Source organism: Diplotaxodon limnothrissa, linkage group LG10 (genome assembly GCF_057381915.1).
Source record: "Diplotaxodon limnothrissa isolate DT_005_m linkage group LG10, D_limnothrissa_male_GT1.1, whole genome shotgun sequence".
Lineage (NCBI taxonomy): Eukaryota > Metazoa > Chordata > Actinopteri > Cichliformes > Cichlidae > Diplotaxodon > Diplotaxodon limnothrissa.
Window position 1 is genome coordinate 21,946,712 of NC_140605.1, and position 16,047 is coordinate 21,962,758.

A 16,047-nucleotide genomic window follows, 5' to 3' on the forward strand; every position below is an offset into this window, starting at 1 on the left:
GTAATACTGCATAGGGCAGGGATAGCTCAGTAGGTAGAGTGGTGGCCCCATGATCGGAAGGTCGGGGGTTCGATTCCCCTGAACAGCTACCCTGAGGTACCCCTGAGCAAGGTACCGTCCCTACACACTGCTCCCCGGGCACCCAATGGCTGCCCACTGCTTCACTGAGTGAATGGGTTAAATGCAGAGAGGGATTTTCCCCATGGGGACCAATAAAGTACACTTTTAACTTCAAATACTCTGTTTATAAAAAAACACAAAAAATAAGCGTTCTTTCAAAAGCAATATTTCAAGGTGCTTTTATTGTATCCATTGCAATGTATAAGGGTTTCGCCCTACTCTGGTAAAACACTTGGTTTTATTGGGTTTTCTGTGTACTGATGTGTTTGCTTTGTTCCCCATAGGTGAGTAAAGGTTAACATTAACCTGGTTTATTACAGCACTGTCACTAGCTGTTGGGCAATATGGTACAAAGAAGCTGAAGTTTAATTGGATCTACTATGCACATTTCTAGCTCAATATTGTTATTCTTGTACTCTTCAAAGGTAGACAAAGGTAAATGCATAGTCTACATTAAACAAAATACATCTGTTTTTTAACTTTTGCTGAGCCTTAGCAAATACCTGGACCTTACAAAGTTTTCACAAAGGTCCAGCTCTTACAGCAGTACATGCTATTTTAAAAGGATTTGCTGCATCTGGGAGGCGCAGCAAATCCCAGACTCAAGAGCATGGAGGAGATTCCAGGAGACCAGCAGTTACTGTAGGAAAGCTGGACAAGGCTGTAGAAGGTCTTTGACCCATCAGCAGGACCAGAATAACAGAACTGATGCTCCGTGCTTTTCACGGATGTGTGCAGGTTCACCGTAAGCACATGTGACAGTCCTGAAAGGGTCTGGAGCAGCTGCCTGTAACATCGTTCAGCATGACCAGTTTGGTGGTTTGTGATTGATGGTCTAGGACACACAGACTTACAGGTCAGGCAACAGCACCTTGACTGCTTTTAAGTATTGCTATGAAATCCTTGGACCCATTGTCAGAGAGTTTCCAGAGACGACGAGTCTCTCTGGCCACAGCTTATTTGAATTAAGTAGCCTAGATTTCAACTTTATTCAATTAAGAAGCAGCAAATATTAAACTCTGAGCTTTTGAGTGCAAAGCGATGTTTATGCAAAAAGGAAATAAATCAGCTGAACTAATGAGAAGAAATACTTGAAACTTAAGACGATTTCTCATTAAAGATTAGTTAGAAATGCTCAGAATATCTATATTTAATATATCAGCTGCCTGTCAACTAAACAACCAATCATAGCCACAAATGCTAGGTTACAACAGTGTCGTTCACTAATAATGATAATAATACATAAAAAACTAAATAAAATTGCCAATGTGCTCTGGCTAACTGTCCCATCCACCTCCCCTTAAGCAGGGCTACAGCATTTGAGTAAATGTGTTGTTAATTCATAATTCCAACAACAGCTTTCTGGCTCAATGCTTGTTTTTTATTTTTGCTCTCCACATGTTTTTAGAACAGATAGCGTTAGCCTCTTTCCCCAGCATTAAGCACAAATGTGACTTATTTGTGTTATAGACCCACATTTACCTTTTAGATCTCCAGTCTCTTTTAATATTTTGTTTAAACTGCAATCTTTGGATTTTTGTTATATTAAACTCTTCCTGTATCTGCTAAATTTGTCTTTCTTAAGTTATAAAAATTGGTATTTTTATGTTGGCCAAATTCTTAGTGCTAAATAAAGCAAATAAAATGCATGCAAGATACAGTCATGAATGACACGGGTTTCACGTACAGCTTATTATTCATGATAGAGCACAGCTTGCAGGCAACTCCCTTTTTTTGTCTCCATGGCAATCATAGTTTCCCAGTTTCCTTTGCGGTGTACTCCACGTCGATTTTACTGCTGTCCAGGGGGGAGGAATGAATGAATTTGTGCACGGGGGGCACACACCACATTTTAACGATTTTTTAGCTCGTAACGCAAGAAATTCAATCTTAAACAAAAGCAATAAATTCACAGGTTTGTGTTTCTCCTTACATATTTAAAATACCTCAAAGCTGTCAAATACAAAACCAATAGAGAGAAAACATCCACGAAATAATAATAAAAAAAACCCACGTGTTTCATTTGCATTATACCTAAACACACGTTTCCAAATGGTTTAAGTGTGTATGTTGAAGCTTCCACACAATGCCCTGTATGCCCTGTATTGTGGGAACAATAGGATTAAGTGGCCATGGAGCGGGCTGGACTCAGCATCATCGCACACCTTTTGGCTACCACATCTTTCTTCTTTTTTTCCTTCCCTCTATAAACAATAAATAAATACATAAAATGTCTCCCTCCTGACTCGGGTTCACCGTTACTCACCTTTGGAAGCATGATCTTTATCCTCTTTGCTTTTCGTTATCACGTTCATGGAGCTCAGTCGCTTCTACCGGTCGCTGAATCAAACTTCAGGTGAAACGTTCACTTTTTTCATCCTCCTCTAATGTGTCCGGTCCCTTTGCGCACGGTCCAGCTCTTTCCCCTCTTTCCTTGTCCCCCTGTCTCTTGCTCCTCTGATGCTGCTCTCTGCACAGCTCCACTCTGTCTGTGCACCTACATGTCACCATGTACCAGCAGGAGCGCTTCCCCTCCGATCCTGCACGCGCGAAAACTGCACTCGCACGCGCACAGTGACAAACTGATGATGGCGCGCGGGGGGGGGGCACGAGCCAAAGACAGCTCATTGTATTCTGACTGAATGAGGAATTAAAAGTAGCCTATCATTTTCCATCAGCTCTGCAGAGATGCAGTCACTGGATTCATCTGTAACTGTGTTGCAGGGATTTGAAAACATTACACGGGCTTAACTGGCGTTTGTTCATGTTCTACTATATTTTTAAGTACCGTAAGTGGCTTATTTTTGCTGCTGGCTGTTGAACCACTGACCTCAATGCCTTTTGCGGAGTCCGAAAGAAATGACAAAACACACAGCCATGTATTCATTGGTGACCAACACCCATGATTAGAAATGAGTACATCAGAGGGACGGTGTTGAGACAAAGTTAGAGAGACAAGGTTGAGATGGTTTGAACATGGGCAGGGAAGGTTCAGTGGATATTATCTGAAAAAAGGGGAAATAAGACTGGGGAAAACTAAAACTGAACACTAAGCACACAAGACAAAGACTACAGAAATAAGATAGGAAGAGACTAAACAGAGGAACATCACAGATGGAGACAATACATGGGTAACACTGGGAAGGCAGGTTCAACTAAAAAAAAGGGAGATCTGATGACCTGCTGATGAGCACCTATTTTAGAAACACACAGCTCTTCCTTTTTATCTTTTTTTTCTCCAAAACCCAAAACTCTGGGTCAACAACCCAGGTGCCATGGCAAAAAGATGAAGAAGATAATGAAGAATTGGTGATTTATAGGAAACCTGCAGTCCTTCATGTTTAAATAAATACGTCATTAATAAAGTGTTTTGCAAGCTCGCTATTTCTAAACGTTAAACTGATATATTTTTAAAAACTGCAGATATCCTGCAGCTCTTTCTCCGAGTAGTCAGGGGATCTTTGAAACAAATTTAACAGCTATAAATACAACAAAGACAAAACAAGTGAGAAGGACTTTCCACCAGCTGACAAAGCAAACAGTTCTCCTTATAACGCCTCTACTGCATCAAACATTAAAAGACTGAGCAATAATGAAGACATTGGTTACAGCAGACATACAGAAACTGAAAGATGCACATTTTTGCTCTTACTGAAGAAAAGAAGATCAGTGTAATCACAAGGTTGTCTTCTTTCCAAGAAATGCAAATCCACTACTGCACTCAGCACTCTAGCACTATGCAAATGAATCCATTTATTGATCACTTAATCAATTTTTGCTGAAAAGTAGTTTTTTCTTTTTTGTGTGTGTTTTTTTCTGTGGTCAACACTTGTTTTGGATCCCATTTAAACTTCATACTTAGTATTGGTTTTGGGTAATGTGTTTTTCTTTTCCATATTATAATATTCCAGCACTTTTCTGCCCTAAAGGCCTGTTTTTGATTCATTTCTTGTTGACTGAATGAAAAGTGGCTTCACGTGCTAAAGGCTTCAGTTTGTTAGTGTGATGGTTGTTCGTAGTAAAGAAGTCGGGTCAGAGATAAATTTAGTTTCTTCTGTTAACCTACATCAGGGGTGTCAAACTCAAATACACAGTGGGCCAAAATTCAAAACTGGAACAAAGTCGCGGGCTAACATTAATATTTATTGAAAAACAAAATCTTCCTCCAGATATAAGAATGAATCTTTTCTTATGGACTCAAACAAGTTTTGCTGAAAAACTGAATATGGAACAAGCAAAGCTTAATACTAAATGATATATATATTAGCTGTATAATACCAGTAGGCCAGCTCTAATAGTAATTTGGTATGGCTTTGCGGGCCAAATGTAATTAGGCTGCGGGCCAAATTTGACACCTAGGACCTACATCAAGCTTTTATATGGCACAACAGGAGTGTGATGCTGGAAGTAGCTTTGATTTTTCTTGTTTCTGTGGCAGATTGTCAAGAATTCATTATAAAGGACTTTTTAAACTGTGAAATGACCCAGGCAGAGGGTAATAGCAAGTGAGAATAAAGAGCTGAGCTCAAGGCAACCTATGTGTCTCCTGATTTTCACTAACAGGTTGCAAATGCGTGACTTCATTGGCTAAAATGAATCACACGTTTAACCAGTTTGATCTTGTGTTGTCACAGTGGCAGTTCCTCTTCCACCCCCTTCATGTCTTCAGTTGTAATCTAAAGAGGCAAAACAAAAGGGCTGACAAGAAGCCCAGCAATTATGATGGTCGAAACTATTTTATTGCCTCTCTGTAAACTTGACCTGAAAAATAACTGGTTCACATTGAAAACAGCAGTAAGAACAATCACAACAACACTCTACAAGTGTATACAAGATACATTCATTTGAGAACAAGAAGCACTCAGAGAGCGCAACAAGCATTAAGACACATATTTTTAAATAGCTCTATATAGCATTATTATCACTTGGACCTTCAAATCAATCTAAAGACCTTTAAGATAGTTCAAAGGTCAAATGGGACATGATATGGTGCATTCGATATGCTGACAAAACAGACCACACTTGTAAGAATCATAGTTTCTTATAAGTGTTGTTATAAGAGTTTTTGTCAATTTTCAACCAAGTTGACATTGAAGACCTTGGTAGATGTATGTAAAATTTTAATGGATGGTTAAGACGATCCCAGGCCACACCCCTAGTTTTATCAGAATTCTTTCGAGCTACCCTGTTTACAGACAGAATGACACATATGCATGCAAGCATGAACCTTCTTGGGAAGTTAATAAAGGAAAACAATACCTAAACCTTAAAGAAGGGGTACAATGGAATAAAAACATGAAAATTAAATATTAGAGATTTGAAAAAAGGCACAATGGCACAGTGATTAGCACTTTCACTTGATAGGAGAAAAGTCCTTGGTTTGAATCCAGTCTGGGAGTTTCTGTGTGGAGTTTGTGTTGGTCTCCTTGTGTCTGCATGGGTTCTCTCAGTGCACTCTGGCTTCCTCAGGTCTTTGGATTGTGACTCTAAATTGGCTATAGGTGTGAATATGAGCACGGTTGTCTGTGTTAGTCTTGCGACTGATTGGCGACTCATCCAGGAAGGACTGTGTCTCTTGCCCTGGGATAGGCTGAAGCTCTCCTGTGCCCTTAAATCGGATAAGCAAAAGAAAATGAATGGATTAAAAGAAAAAAGAAAAGCCTGTGAAAAAAGAAAATATGCATCCTCAGGCCACACTGATTCAAGCCTGTATATTCAAGGAGTGTCTCTTTGGAGCGGCTTCTTCCCAAACCTTCACCTCACCGCATTCACTGAATATCATGAATAGAATTATTTGCTTCAGTGAAATTTCCTGCACCACGAGAAATGATGTTACTGCGTTTTGTTAAAGATTTTTGTCCTTGCATGACCCTTCAAAATGCTGCTACTACATCTCTTGTATGACGACTTTGTATAATGGAGCTGTGACATCGTCATAGTGGCTTTTTGACTCTAAGCCAACAGACCAAAGCACAGCTGTCCCTCTGTAAGATCCCCCTTCTGGAGGATTACTGATCTGGGACCAGCTGCTCTATTAGAACAAAAAGTGGTACATAAGTCTGCTCCTTTTCCCAGGAGTCAAACCCACTCTCATTTCCGGGGGGGAGTCAAACCCACTCTGCCCAGAAATATAGATCTCACACACAGAGAAAGGTAACACGTGCATGTGTGTTTGAATGCAGCGCAAGTTAAACACAGAAACCATTACAGGGGAGTTTGCTTGTCTTGTTTGTGAGTGTTGCCATATTAGGGCAAAGACATGGAAATGAGAAATGAATTATACTCTTTACTCTACAGGGGGATTAGATTAACCATCTCTGATCATGTTCATGTCATTAGTTTCAGCATGTTTTCAAGTGGGACAAACACCTGGCCACAGTGGAAACACTGTACCCAGGGGCAGGTGTATTAGTCAAAATATTCTCATTCAGCCAGTCATAATTCCTCCGCACTGTGTGAGTGTCTGAGATCAGCTGCACACCACTCAGTGTTGTTGAGGGAACAGCAATGACCTCATGACTCACTAATGGCAACCGAGCTGAATGATTTTAATGGGAATGAGAGGGGGCACTTCTGTACTGACTGGAGAAAATGGGGACATGAATAGAGGAGGTAATTGACTCGATGTCATGCCTAGATCTGGAGCATCGAGTCCTACAAATCAAACCAAGATTTCAGCAGCTCTGTTAACAGCAAACATTGATATCAAATAGATAAAAGTCCATCAAAAACACTGGTGGTAATAGGATTTTCCTGCTTTTAACCCACTTTTTTACTTTTTCTTTTTTTTACTTCTCTCTGTCATCTGTAAAGCTTGAAACCAGTACCACCCTCCTCATCTTCAGAGCTATCAAATCTGTTCCCAGGACACCAATCAGCAGGCAGCGATCTAATCATAATTGCTACAAACCTGCTAATTGTGAAATCCCCCTTCCCATTTTACGCTCTAATATCTAATTTGCGAGTGAGATGAATTTAAAGGCTTACATAAGTTGCCATAAAAAGAGGGCTGCAACCCCCTGCTCGCTCCATCTATGCCATCGTCAGCCAATAAATGACCACACGGGCGCTGTTGCTAAGGAGCTGCTGGCTCAAGGTCAGCTGACCTAGCTGTCAGTCACAGTGATTTATCACCAGTCAAACCCTGCGTAGCTCACGTTCTAATAAAACAGCCTTCAACACTTAGTACAGATCTGACATTATTTACTTCAGTGTGCGAGTTTCAGCATCAACTGATGAGTTTCTGTGAGCATTTCAGTGAGCATTTTTATAAATCGAGGACATTTACTCTTCAGATTTAAAGTGAACTCTGAACAGGAGCCCCAGTCACCGCAAATTTATGGACTAATGGATTAAAACATTAGAGAGCAGAAATAGAAATAAATCCAATATTCAGAAAACCTGATTTGGTGGCGTCAGTTGTACAAGAATATCTTATACAACAAAGTTGGTGACTTTATCCACCCTCAACTACTGGATCCTCCAGACAGACAAACATTTTAAGCATGAGTTTTGTTTTTTGTTTTTTATTTCCTAATATATTCAACTTTTTTGGTAATTTTGTAATTTTGGTGGTTTAATTAATACTTTTTTTCCCCTAAGGTGGAAATCTTTAATGACTTTAAGAAACAAGAATTGGATCCACAAGTTTGAATTCATTTTGGATTTTCTGTAATCTAAACATAAAATCATTTTTCAATAGTTTAATAACTGGTGCTGAAGGTTCTACAGTGTCTTTTAACCTGAGACAGCCTTTTAACTTCGCCAAGGTCTAAAAGAACTTTCATCTTTGGATGAGATGAAATTCTGTTGAAAAGTTTTAGACAAAGATTGATCTGCTCACAATGACAAGAGGTATGTTTGGAGGCATAAATGTGAGGCTTTCAAACCTAAGAACACTGTACTAACTGTCTAGCATGGTGGCATCAGTTCTAAAAATGCTTTACAGTAAGTCTCAAATTCCTGTTTATGTGCCAGAGGTGGCAGAGCTGATATGCAAGGTTCTTACTTGCCTTTGGGATCAACTTTGGGTTCGGTCACTTGATCAAGGACACTAGCTCAATGACCTGAGCCGTCATTACAAACTTACCCAGAAATGGAGAAGTACAAACTTGTGGGTGTGTGTTTTCGTAAATGTGCCTGTGTGAGTGCACTCAACTCATCTGAAACCTCACGTAAGCCTTGCAAAAGCTGCTTATCGGAAAAGACTCATCATGATAAACAACAGCTGGTAATGTTCACACACACGCGTGCACACACACACACGTACACACGCTAATGTCCAAACTGTCCCATCAGCAGTCAATATCTGATGTTGCTCAATTTCAGCCTGACGTGTAGAAAAAAAGCACCTTCTTTTATTCTTTTATGGGACACCTCTCTTTTCTTCCATGCACACATGAAGTTTTTCTCCACATCCTTCCCTTAAACATACTTCGCACGCACACACACACACAAATCTGAAAAAACAAACACCCACAGTTACACACACATGCACTGCAGACATACCGGTGAGCAAACACTGTGTTGCTGTACTTTGGAGCGCTGGATAAGGCTTTGAGTTTAGTGTCAAAGTCAGACAGACAACTGACAACGACAAGATGGCCAGAGTGTGTGCACTGGTTTGCTTTGCTGGTTTTTTGCTGGACATGTATGGAGTGGGTGCTGAGATCACAGAAGAAAACACAGGTAAAAAGCAGCAGAGCAGGTATTGACCCAGGTGGCAGGAAAATGAGTTCAGCAAAGTTTAGAGCTGCACAAAATATAGGAAAAGGCTGGTGGCTAAGCAGGTGATCACTGAATAACCTCGATTCTTAAAGTTCTTATTCACTTGGATCTGTAAAGATTCCTAAGTGCTTAGGCTGTCGGTGTAAATATTTGTAACTATTTATGAGGATGTTAAGTTGATATAATTTAGACAATTTGGTGCTTGTTTGGTGGCTGTTTGCAAGACGTCTTGTGCTGGAAAGACAGGGATGATAGCTGGACCACTGAGTTAGGTACATGTAGCAGCCAGTCTGGATTATCCTAAGCGGATGTAAAACTGTAGCAAGTATCAGCTCTTTGTTTGGCTCAATTAAATGATTAAGGTAAAGCATCATGTGTCAAAGGGATCACCAGATATATGAAGAGTCTCTACACAAGTGAGAACACCAATAATATGATTACTGCAGAGGAATATCATAGACTGTACATAGAAGATGGCCATTGGACAGCAAAGTTGTACATTTTTAGCCTCAAGCTGAGCTTTTTGGTCACCATAAAGGTGTTTTGATGAGTGCATTGTCGATCTGAATGAAAAAGTACAGAATTTCAGCCTGCTTCCAACAAACCCTGCTGCCAGATTTAAGACACTTCCGCGCTGGTTTCACTTTCAGTCCTGGTACCTGTCCATCTTTGATGTACTTTTATATTATGCATATAGGTTTTATATACATATATATCCCTGAAAGCAGCCTTTATCAATAGTTCTGAATAATTATGCTAAACTTAGTGAGGACTCTTTGTCTTTTGTTACCCTTTCAGGAGCTGTGTTCGTGTCTCAGCAGACGGCACACACCGTGCTGCATCGTAAGCGCAGATATAACACTGCTTTTGAAGAACTTAAACAAGGTAACCTGGAGCGGGAATGTGTGGAAGAAATTTGCAGCATGGAGGAGGCCAGAGAGGTGTTTGAGGATGATGAGAAAACTGTAGGTCTCTCTCTCTCTCTCTCTCACACACACACACACACACACACACACACACACACACACACACACACACACACACACACACAATCCTATGCCTTTACCAGTATTAAGATCTTGACTGTTTATATCTCCAAAAGTGGGCAGTTACAGTGGTCTAGTGATCAGAGCTTGATGGATGGTTGGTGAACTTCCCATTTAATTTGATCTTCCTTTTGCAGATGGAGTTCTGGGCAGGCTATATCGGTAAGACGAACAAAGTACAAGTTCTCATGTTTGCTGAGAATTTATAGCACACAGTCTTCTCTAAACCTGTGGTGTGATCTGTCGTGTGTAGATGGCGACCAGTGTAAGCCACCCCCCTGTCAGAATGGAGGTGTGTGTAAAGATGGGATCAACAGTTATCTTTGCTTGTGCCAACCAAACTTCAGTGGCAAGAACTGTGAGATCGGTGAGTGTGGATCTGAATAACTCGGCTGAAACAACGTTTGAGCTAAGACCATAAAGTTTTGTCAACGAAAGCTAATTCTGTTTTCCTGACTTTTTCCAGAAGTGAACAAGCAGTGTGTGGTGAACAATGGCGAATGTTCTCATTTCTGTGTAATGAAGGCTAATCAAGCTGTGTGCAGGTGCGCAACTGGTTACATACTTGGGCCAAACAAGAAGAGCTGTGAGCCAATAGGTAAAACCACACACAGCATTTAGTGCAGTGGTAAGAGCGTTTTGTTTTGTTTTTTTCTGAACGAGTCTGACTTCATTCTGACTTCAACTACAATACAGTTTCTAAGGTTTTACATATGAAGACATAATAAAAAAAAAAACCTTATCTTTATCAGGTTTTAATATTTGCTAAATACAGTTAGAAAAAAAAAAGACTGAACAACTATGGCTTGTTTAGAAGCCTCTAAAGAGCATGGCAGTAAAGCATGGCATTGGCTATGATTTGGGCTTGTTTTGAAGCAGATCATCTGAGTCCCTTGTAGTCACTGGGTCAACCATGAACTCCTCTGTATACCAAAGTGTTTAAAGCCAAGTGTGAGGCCATATGTGTCCAGAAGAATGATCCTGAGCAGAGCAGCAAATCTACAACAGAATGGCTGAAAAAGAAAAGAATCAGGGCATCGCTATGGCCCAGTCAAAGTCCAGAACTCAACCTGATTAAAATGCTGTGGTGTGACAGTAAGAGAGCTGTGCATAAACAAATGCCTGCAAACCTCAATGAAATGAAGCAACGTTGTAAAGAAGAGTACTGAGATACTGATAAAGCCACAAAGAAAAACCATTAATTTAAGATATTGCTGCTAATGGTGGTCTGGAAGCTACTGAATCACGGTATATAGTTTATTTTATATTGCGTCTGCATTTCGGCTTAGTTTTTGTTACATACGTAATGACTTGGAATAATATTTCATTTGTTGTTGTTTATCCATGGTTGTATTTACCTCATTTAAAAACCAAGTACAGATTAGTTAGCTTTTTACAATGTCCTGATGCATGAAACCTTAGAAAGGACGAACCGTGTAGTTTCCTTTTTACCATGAATACATGTAAATTTTATATTCCACAGAGAGGCAACAATCATAAAGGAAATAAACTTTCATGTAAATATTCATGATGATTGTTCAAAATGCAATTGTTCCTCCTCATACTTCTCCTGAAGTTGTCTTCCTAACACGTCTCCAGTGGAAGTGGTGGGGTGCAAAATTTATAGTTCTCATTTTTACGCTCGTTCATGCTTCTGCAGCCGGACTAAGTAAATCATATGAACGGGAAAAAATTCTTCTTTTCTTTTATCACAAAAAACATTCAGGGAACTTAACAGTAATCACATTCATCTATGATACACTGCTTAAACATAATATAACTGGACTTTGCTAAAGATGAAGTGTTCAAAGGGAACAGAAAGGAAAGAGGTTTTTTTCTTTTCTTTTTTTTCTTTCTATTTTTGGGTCAGCAATCTGCACATGTGAGAAAAAATCTGAAGAACTATACTTCCAACCCCATAAAAGATGACAATGTAAAATTTAAACAAATCTAGGAAGCAGAAATGTAATATTTCCCCTATTATTTCACTTTTATTTCTCCAGAGCCATTCAGCTGTGGTCGTGTGAATCTGTCCTCCAGCTCTCTCACCAGGTCCATTCTCGAACCAAGATCGTCAAACTTCTCCTACAACGATACCCGAAACGATTACTTCTATGATGAAGATATATCAGAGTATGATTATCTGAACCATCCCATGACCGACTCAAACCCAAGCAATGACTCTCTGGACTCTGAGGCTGTGATTGGCCGTCGACATGTGAGAAGTGTCACCGATACACCAAAAACAAAGACAGAGATGTCGTCCTGGGGGTATGCCACACTCCCCAATGTCACAGCTCAAGAGAAAACTGACCAAAGAATTGTGGGAGGAGATACGGCCATTCCTGGAGAGATACCTTGGCAGGTACTGTGATATAGGCTGGAGAGGGAAGAGCTGGGGATGCAGTGAAGGCCAATATGTGAAGAACTGGAACCAAAAATCCCAGCAGGGCAAGAACATTTGCACGAGTTTTAGATGTAGCTGTAAAGTAAGACGTAAGCTGTAATCCTCGAATAGTCAGCAACTTTTAAATCTGTGCAATAGTTTAAATAGAAAGACTTTTGAATAGACTTTGACATTTAAACTTGCACTTGAGCGCCAGGTTTAATAAAGATGTATTAGAGGTGTAAGTCTAGTGTTTGAAGCCTGTCCCATGCAGAGAGAACGTGCTGCTTTTGAGTGTTTTTTGTTTTCAGTTGCTCAAAAAATGTGCAAGAAATGGTAGGTTCTTTAAAACTGCTCTTCTGTTGCAAGTTTTCTTTGCCTTTCTTTCTGTGTTTGAAGGTGGCCCTGATGTCCCGCCCAGACAGCGTGCAGAGAGCGCGGCCCTTCTGTGGAGGATCCCTGCTCGCTGACTTATGGGTCATCACTGCTGCCCATTGTCTGTGGCACAACGATGGCACAGAACGTAAATTCTTCATCAGAGTTGGTAAGAAGAACAAAGGCTACTTGCATTCTTTAACATTAAATCTTTCACTTGAACTAAAGTACAGATAATACTGTTTTGTCCTAAAGTATTAGGGATCAGGCAAATCCTTTTTCGTTTCAGCTTCATGGCTTTTTAACAAATTATGTTTCAATTATGTTTCTTTAATGTTTTTTTTTTCACAAGTTGTCCAGTACTTTAGACTTTGCTTCCTTGTGCAGAAATTTACATTGTCTTAGAAAATCTTTATCTTAATCTATGCTTCCAGGTGAACATGATGTGAACAAAGATGAGGGTCCAGAGCGAGACCATGAGGTGGCCGAAAGGCATCCCCACCACAAGTATGATTTCAAGACCTCACCATATAACCATGACATTGCGCTCCTAAAGCTTGGCAGTCCAGTGGACTTGTCCAACAAGCGGCGTCCCATTTGCCTGGGCCCCAAAGAATTCATACAGAACATTGTGAGAGAATCCACGGTCTCCCTTGTGAGTGGATGGGGCCGGATAAGGTTTCAAGGCCCCGAGGCCACCAAGCTCCAGAAGCTGGAAGTCCCCTATGTGGACCGCACCAAATGTAAACAGAGCAGCCGAGACCATATCACCCGATTTATGTTCTGTGCAGGCTTTGAAAGTGAACAGAAGGACTCGTGCCAGGGGGACAGCGGTGGGCCGCATGCCACCAATTACAAAGGAACTTGGTTCCTGACAGGCATCATCAGCTGGGGAGAGGAGTGTGCCAAAGACGGGAAGTATGGCATCTATACCCGGGTCTCACACTACTACAAATGGATCAGTAACGTAACACAGATCAATATAAATGATTAACAGGATTCATGAATCAGCTGTAAAAATAAACAAGTAGCATGTGTTGAGTTTAGCCCCCGAGGAAGTGAATGAAGTGAGAAATCCCCCGTGTTCTTTTTTAGTACCTCAATAAAACATATCAACTTATCTGAGTGTTTGAGTATCATATGATGATGACAAACATGATTTAAGCAAATTTGCATCAACAGGAAGCTCTATATGAATACCCCATTTTATCAATGAAATGAAGTGGTAGTGAATTTTTCTTGGCCATTATCCTGCTCTAAGACGCACCATAAAACTAACAAGAGGACTATGGACGTATCGTTCAAGCAAAGGCTATACAAAAGGGACAAATCACATCAGTCAAGCTGAAACAAGTCCAGTGTTTATATTTTCAGAAAATAATTCTATACATAATTAGTATTATTTAAAAAAATACAGTGCAAATAAGCAAAAGCAGCAAACACCAAGTTAAAGCACTGCCACGAAAAACGCTAAAGCCTAACTGAACTAATCCATTAATAACTTCTGATGTTACAGTGCAGCCAGCGCTGGGTGGATTTCAAATCAATTTAAAGTGATGAAATGTTATTTAGTATTGCGTATCAGTGAACATGCTTCATTTGGATGGTCAAGCGCTCACTGTCAAACGATTCAATGCTCCCACTGTGGGTGCTGAATACCGTGAAAATTAATCTTTACTTAGTGTACAAGCTAATGTTGGATTTACTGCTACTACAAGGATTTGATTCAAATATTCTTGCAATAAATTCATTTCTTCACTTGATAGCAGAGTATGAGCGTCTATCTGTCCAAAGCAGTACCACCATTCAGACTAAAACACTGACTAAAATGGTGTTTAACGTCTACAGTTTCTATTTTTAATGTTTATATGGTCACAGTCTGCTGCAGATGTCTAAATAAGCTGCCAGCAACTCAGATAATTACACTACATCAGTCAGAGATGAGCTCTCAGCTCATTTCCAGTTGAGTGGCAGTGTTTTTGTGAGCACTCTGCACACTTCACACACTTTTCTGGGCAGCTGTAAAACAAGGCAGTTCAAAATGCATTTCCATATTCTCAATGAACCCCCTCAAATTTCATATTCACAAATATGCTCAGGTGACAACTCCACATTATTCTTTTTAAAGGCAGTACCACTGAGCATCGTTTCTCATTGCAGGTGGAAATAAAGCTGCAGTCATATGTAGGGTGTAAGATACCCGTGCACAGCAGCAAGCAATCAATCAATATGGTAAAGCTTGACAGTGATAAGGGTTTTAGCTCTAAAAGACTAGATGATGGAAAAGCTACTGAATCAAATGAATAAAAAAAGCATAGCAGAGAATATAACTTTCATTAAAAACTATATTATTACCATAAATAACAGCAACCTAGTCCTAGTGTATAGACTCTTCATAAAAGAGTGAATCACACTGCAACTGAAACTTTCACCAATGCTTTTTTTCAATAAAATACAGGAAATATTTAAACTTGTCATACCAGGAGAGGATCTGTTCGTATCAGTGTTCCTGGACTCCAAAGCACACAGTAGCAAGGATGTAGGATTTAGACCTAATTTAATCTGGTTGTTCAAAGTGCACTGACAGAGGTTTCTTGTTCTTTTAATTGTGATCAGAGATTACAGGAGAAGGACTTTGAGGTCGAGGCCTTTGGTGTCCTGTTATGACCCGGGGCAACATTTTGTGTATTGCATTTGGTCTTCCACAGTTTGGGGTGTCACCACAAGATGATGAATTGATTCACTTTGTCATATACTGTGTCAATAATAACGACTACAAATGTTCTAGTTTTCTAAATTTTTGGCAGATTGTTTATAAAAACTTCAAACTCCCAAACTAACTTTCAACAATGTTTTTATGCCTCTGCCTTTCCTGCTATGACACGTCACTAAAGGGACCGATTATTCTCATTTCCAGCTCCATATGTTTTATTCTTGGAATCTACTTAAGCAGCTTGGTATGATTCAAAGTTCAGAATAATCATTTATCTCATACTAATTACACTAATAGTGCAGTTTCCTGTCCCATCCCTTTAAGCTAGCTCGTTTCTCATTTGCACATCATAAACATCATACCCATTCTCACTGATGTCATTAAGAGCTGAGAGTAAAAGGAGCTGTATGAAACCAAGCATTTGGAGCTATTTGAAGCCTTATCTTTTAGCTTACAGGGATTACTCTGGCCATGCTTAATATGAGTAGCACTGCTGTAACAGGTAATTATTTAAGGAGAGAGAAAAGTAAAGCATAATCGGTCCCTTTTAATTAAGCTAAGTGTAAACAAGGGTATGCAGTAATTTTTTCCCACACTATGAGCACTGAGTGTCAAATTGTCTAGAGCTAGTATGAAAGCTGTAACCTGGAAAACTAAAATGCCATATTTTCATTTTTTTT

General features: G+C 39.9%; 1 protein-coding gene across 1 annotated transcript; it reads left to right on the plus strand.

Annotated features, from left to right (window-relative positions):
- Positions 1 to 8,675: 8,675 nt before the first annotated feature.
- f9b (coagulation factor IXb) lies at positions 8,676 to 14,368 on the plus strand. The gene is made up of 8 exons (XM_085363928.1): positions 8,676 to 8,808; positions 9,646 to 9,812; positions 10,031 to 10,055; positions 10,147 to 10,260; positions 10,360 to 10,491; positions 11,897 to 12,258; positions 12,679 to 12,823; positions 13,089 to 14,368. The coding sequence occupies exons 1-8, from the start codon at positions 8,721 to 8,723 to the stop codon at positions 13,646 to 13,648; spliced, it is 1,593 nt and encodes a 530-aa protein (XP_085220054.1). The 5' UTR covers positions 8,676 to 8,720; the 3' UTR covers positions 13,649 to 14,368.
- The last annotated feature ends 1,679 nt before the right edge of the window (positions 14,369 to 16,047 follow it).

What these genes read in the sequence shown, in the direction of transcription:
- f9b (XM_085363928.1), top strand. Translation starts at nt 8,721, where the DNA reads ATGGCCAGAGTGTGTGCACTGGTTTGCTTTGCTGGTTTTTTGCTGGAC. An exon ending in TGGCAAGAACTGTGAGATCG is followed by an intron (nt 10,261 to 10,359) that starts GTGAGTGTGGAT and finishes GACTTTTTCCAG; the next exon opens with AAGTGAACAAGCAGTGTGTG. An exon ending in GAAGAGCTGTGAGCCAATAG is followed by an intron (nt 10,492 to 11,896) that starts GTAAAACCACAC and finishes TTATTTCTCCAG; the next exon opens with AGCCATTCAGCTGTGGTCGT.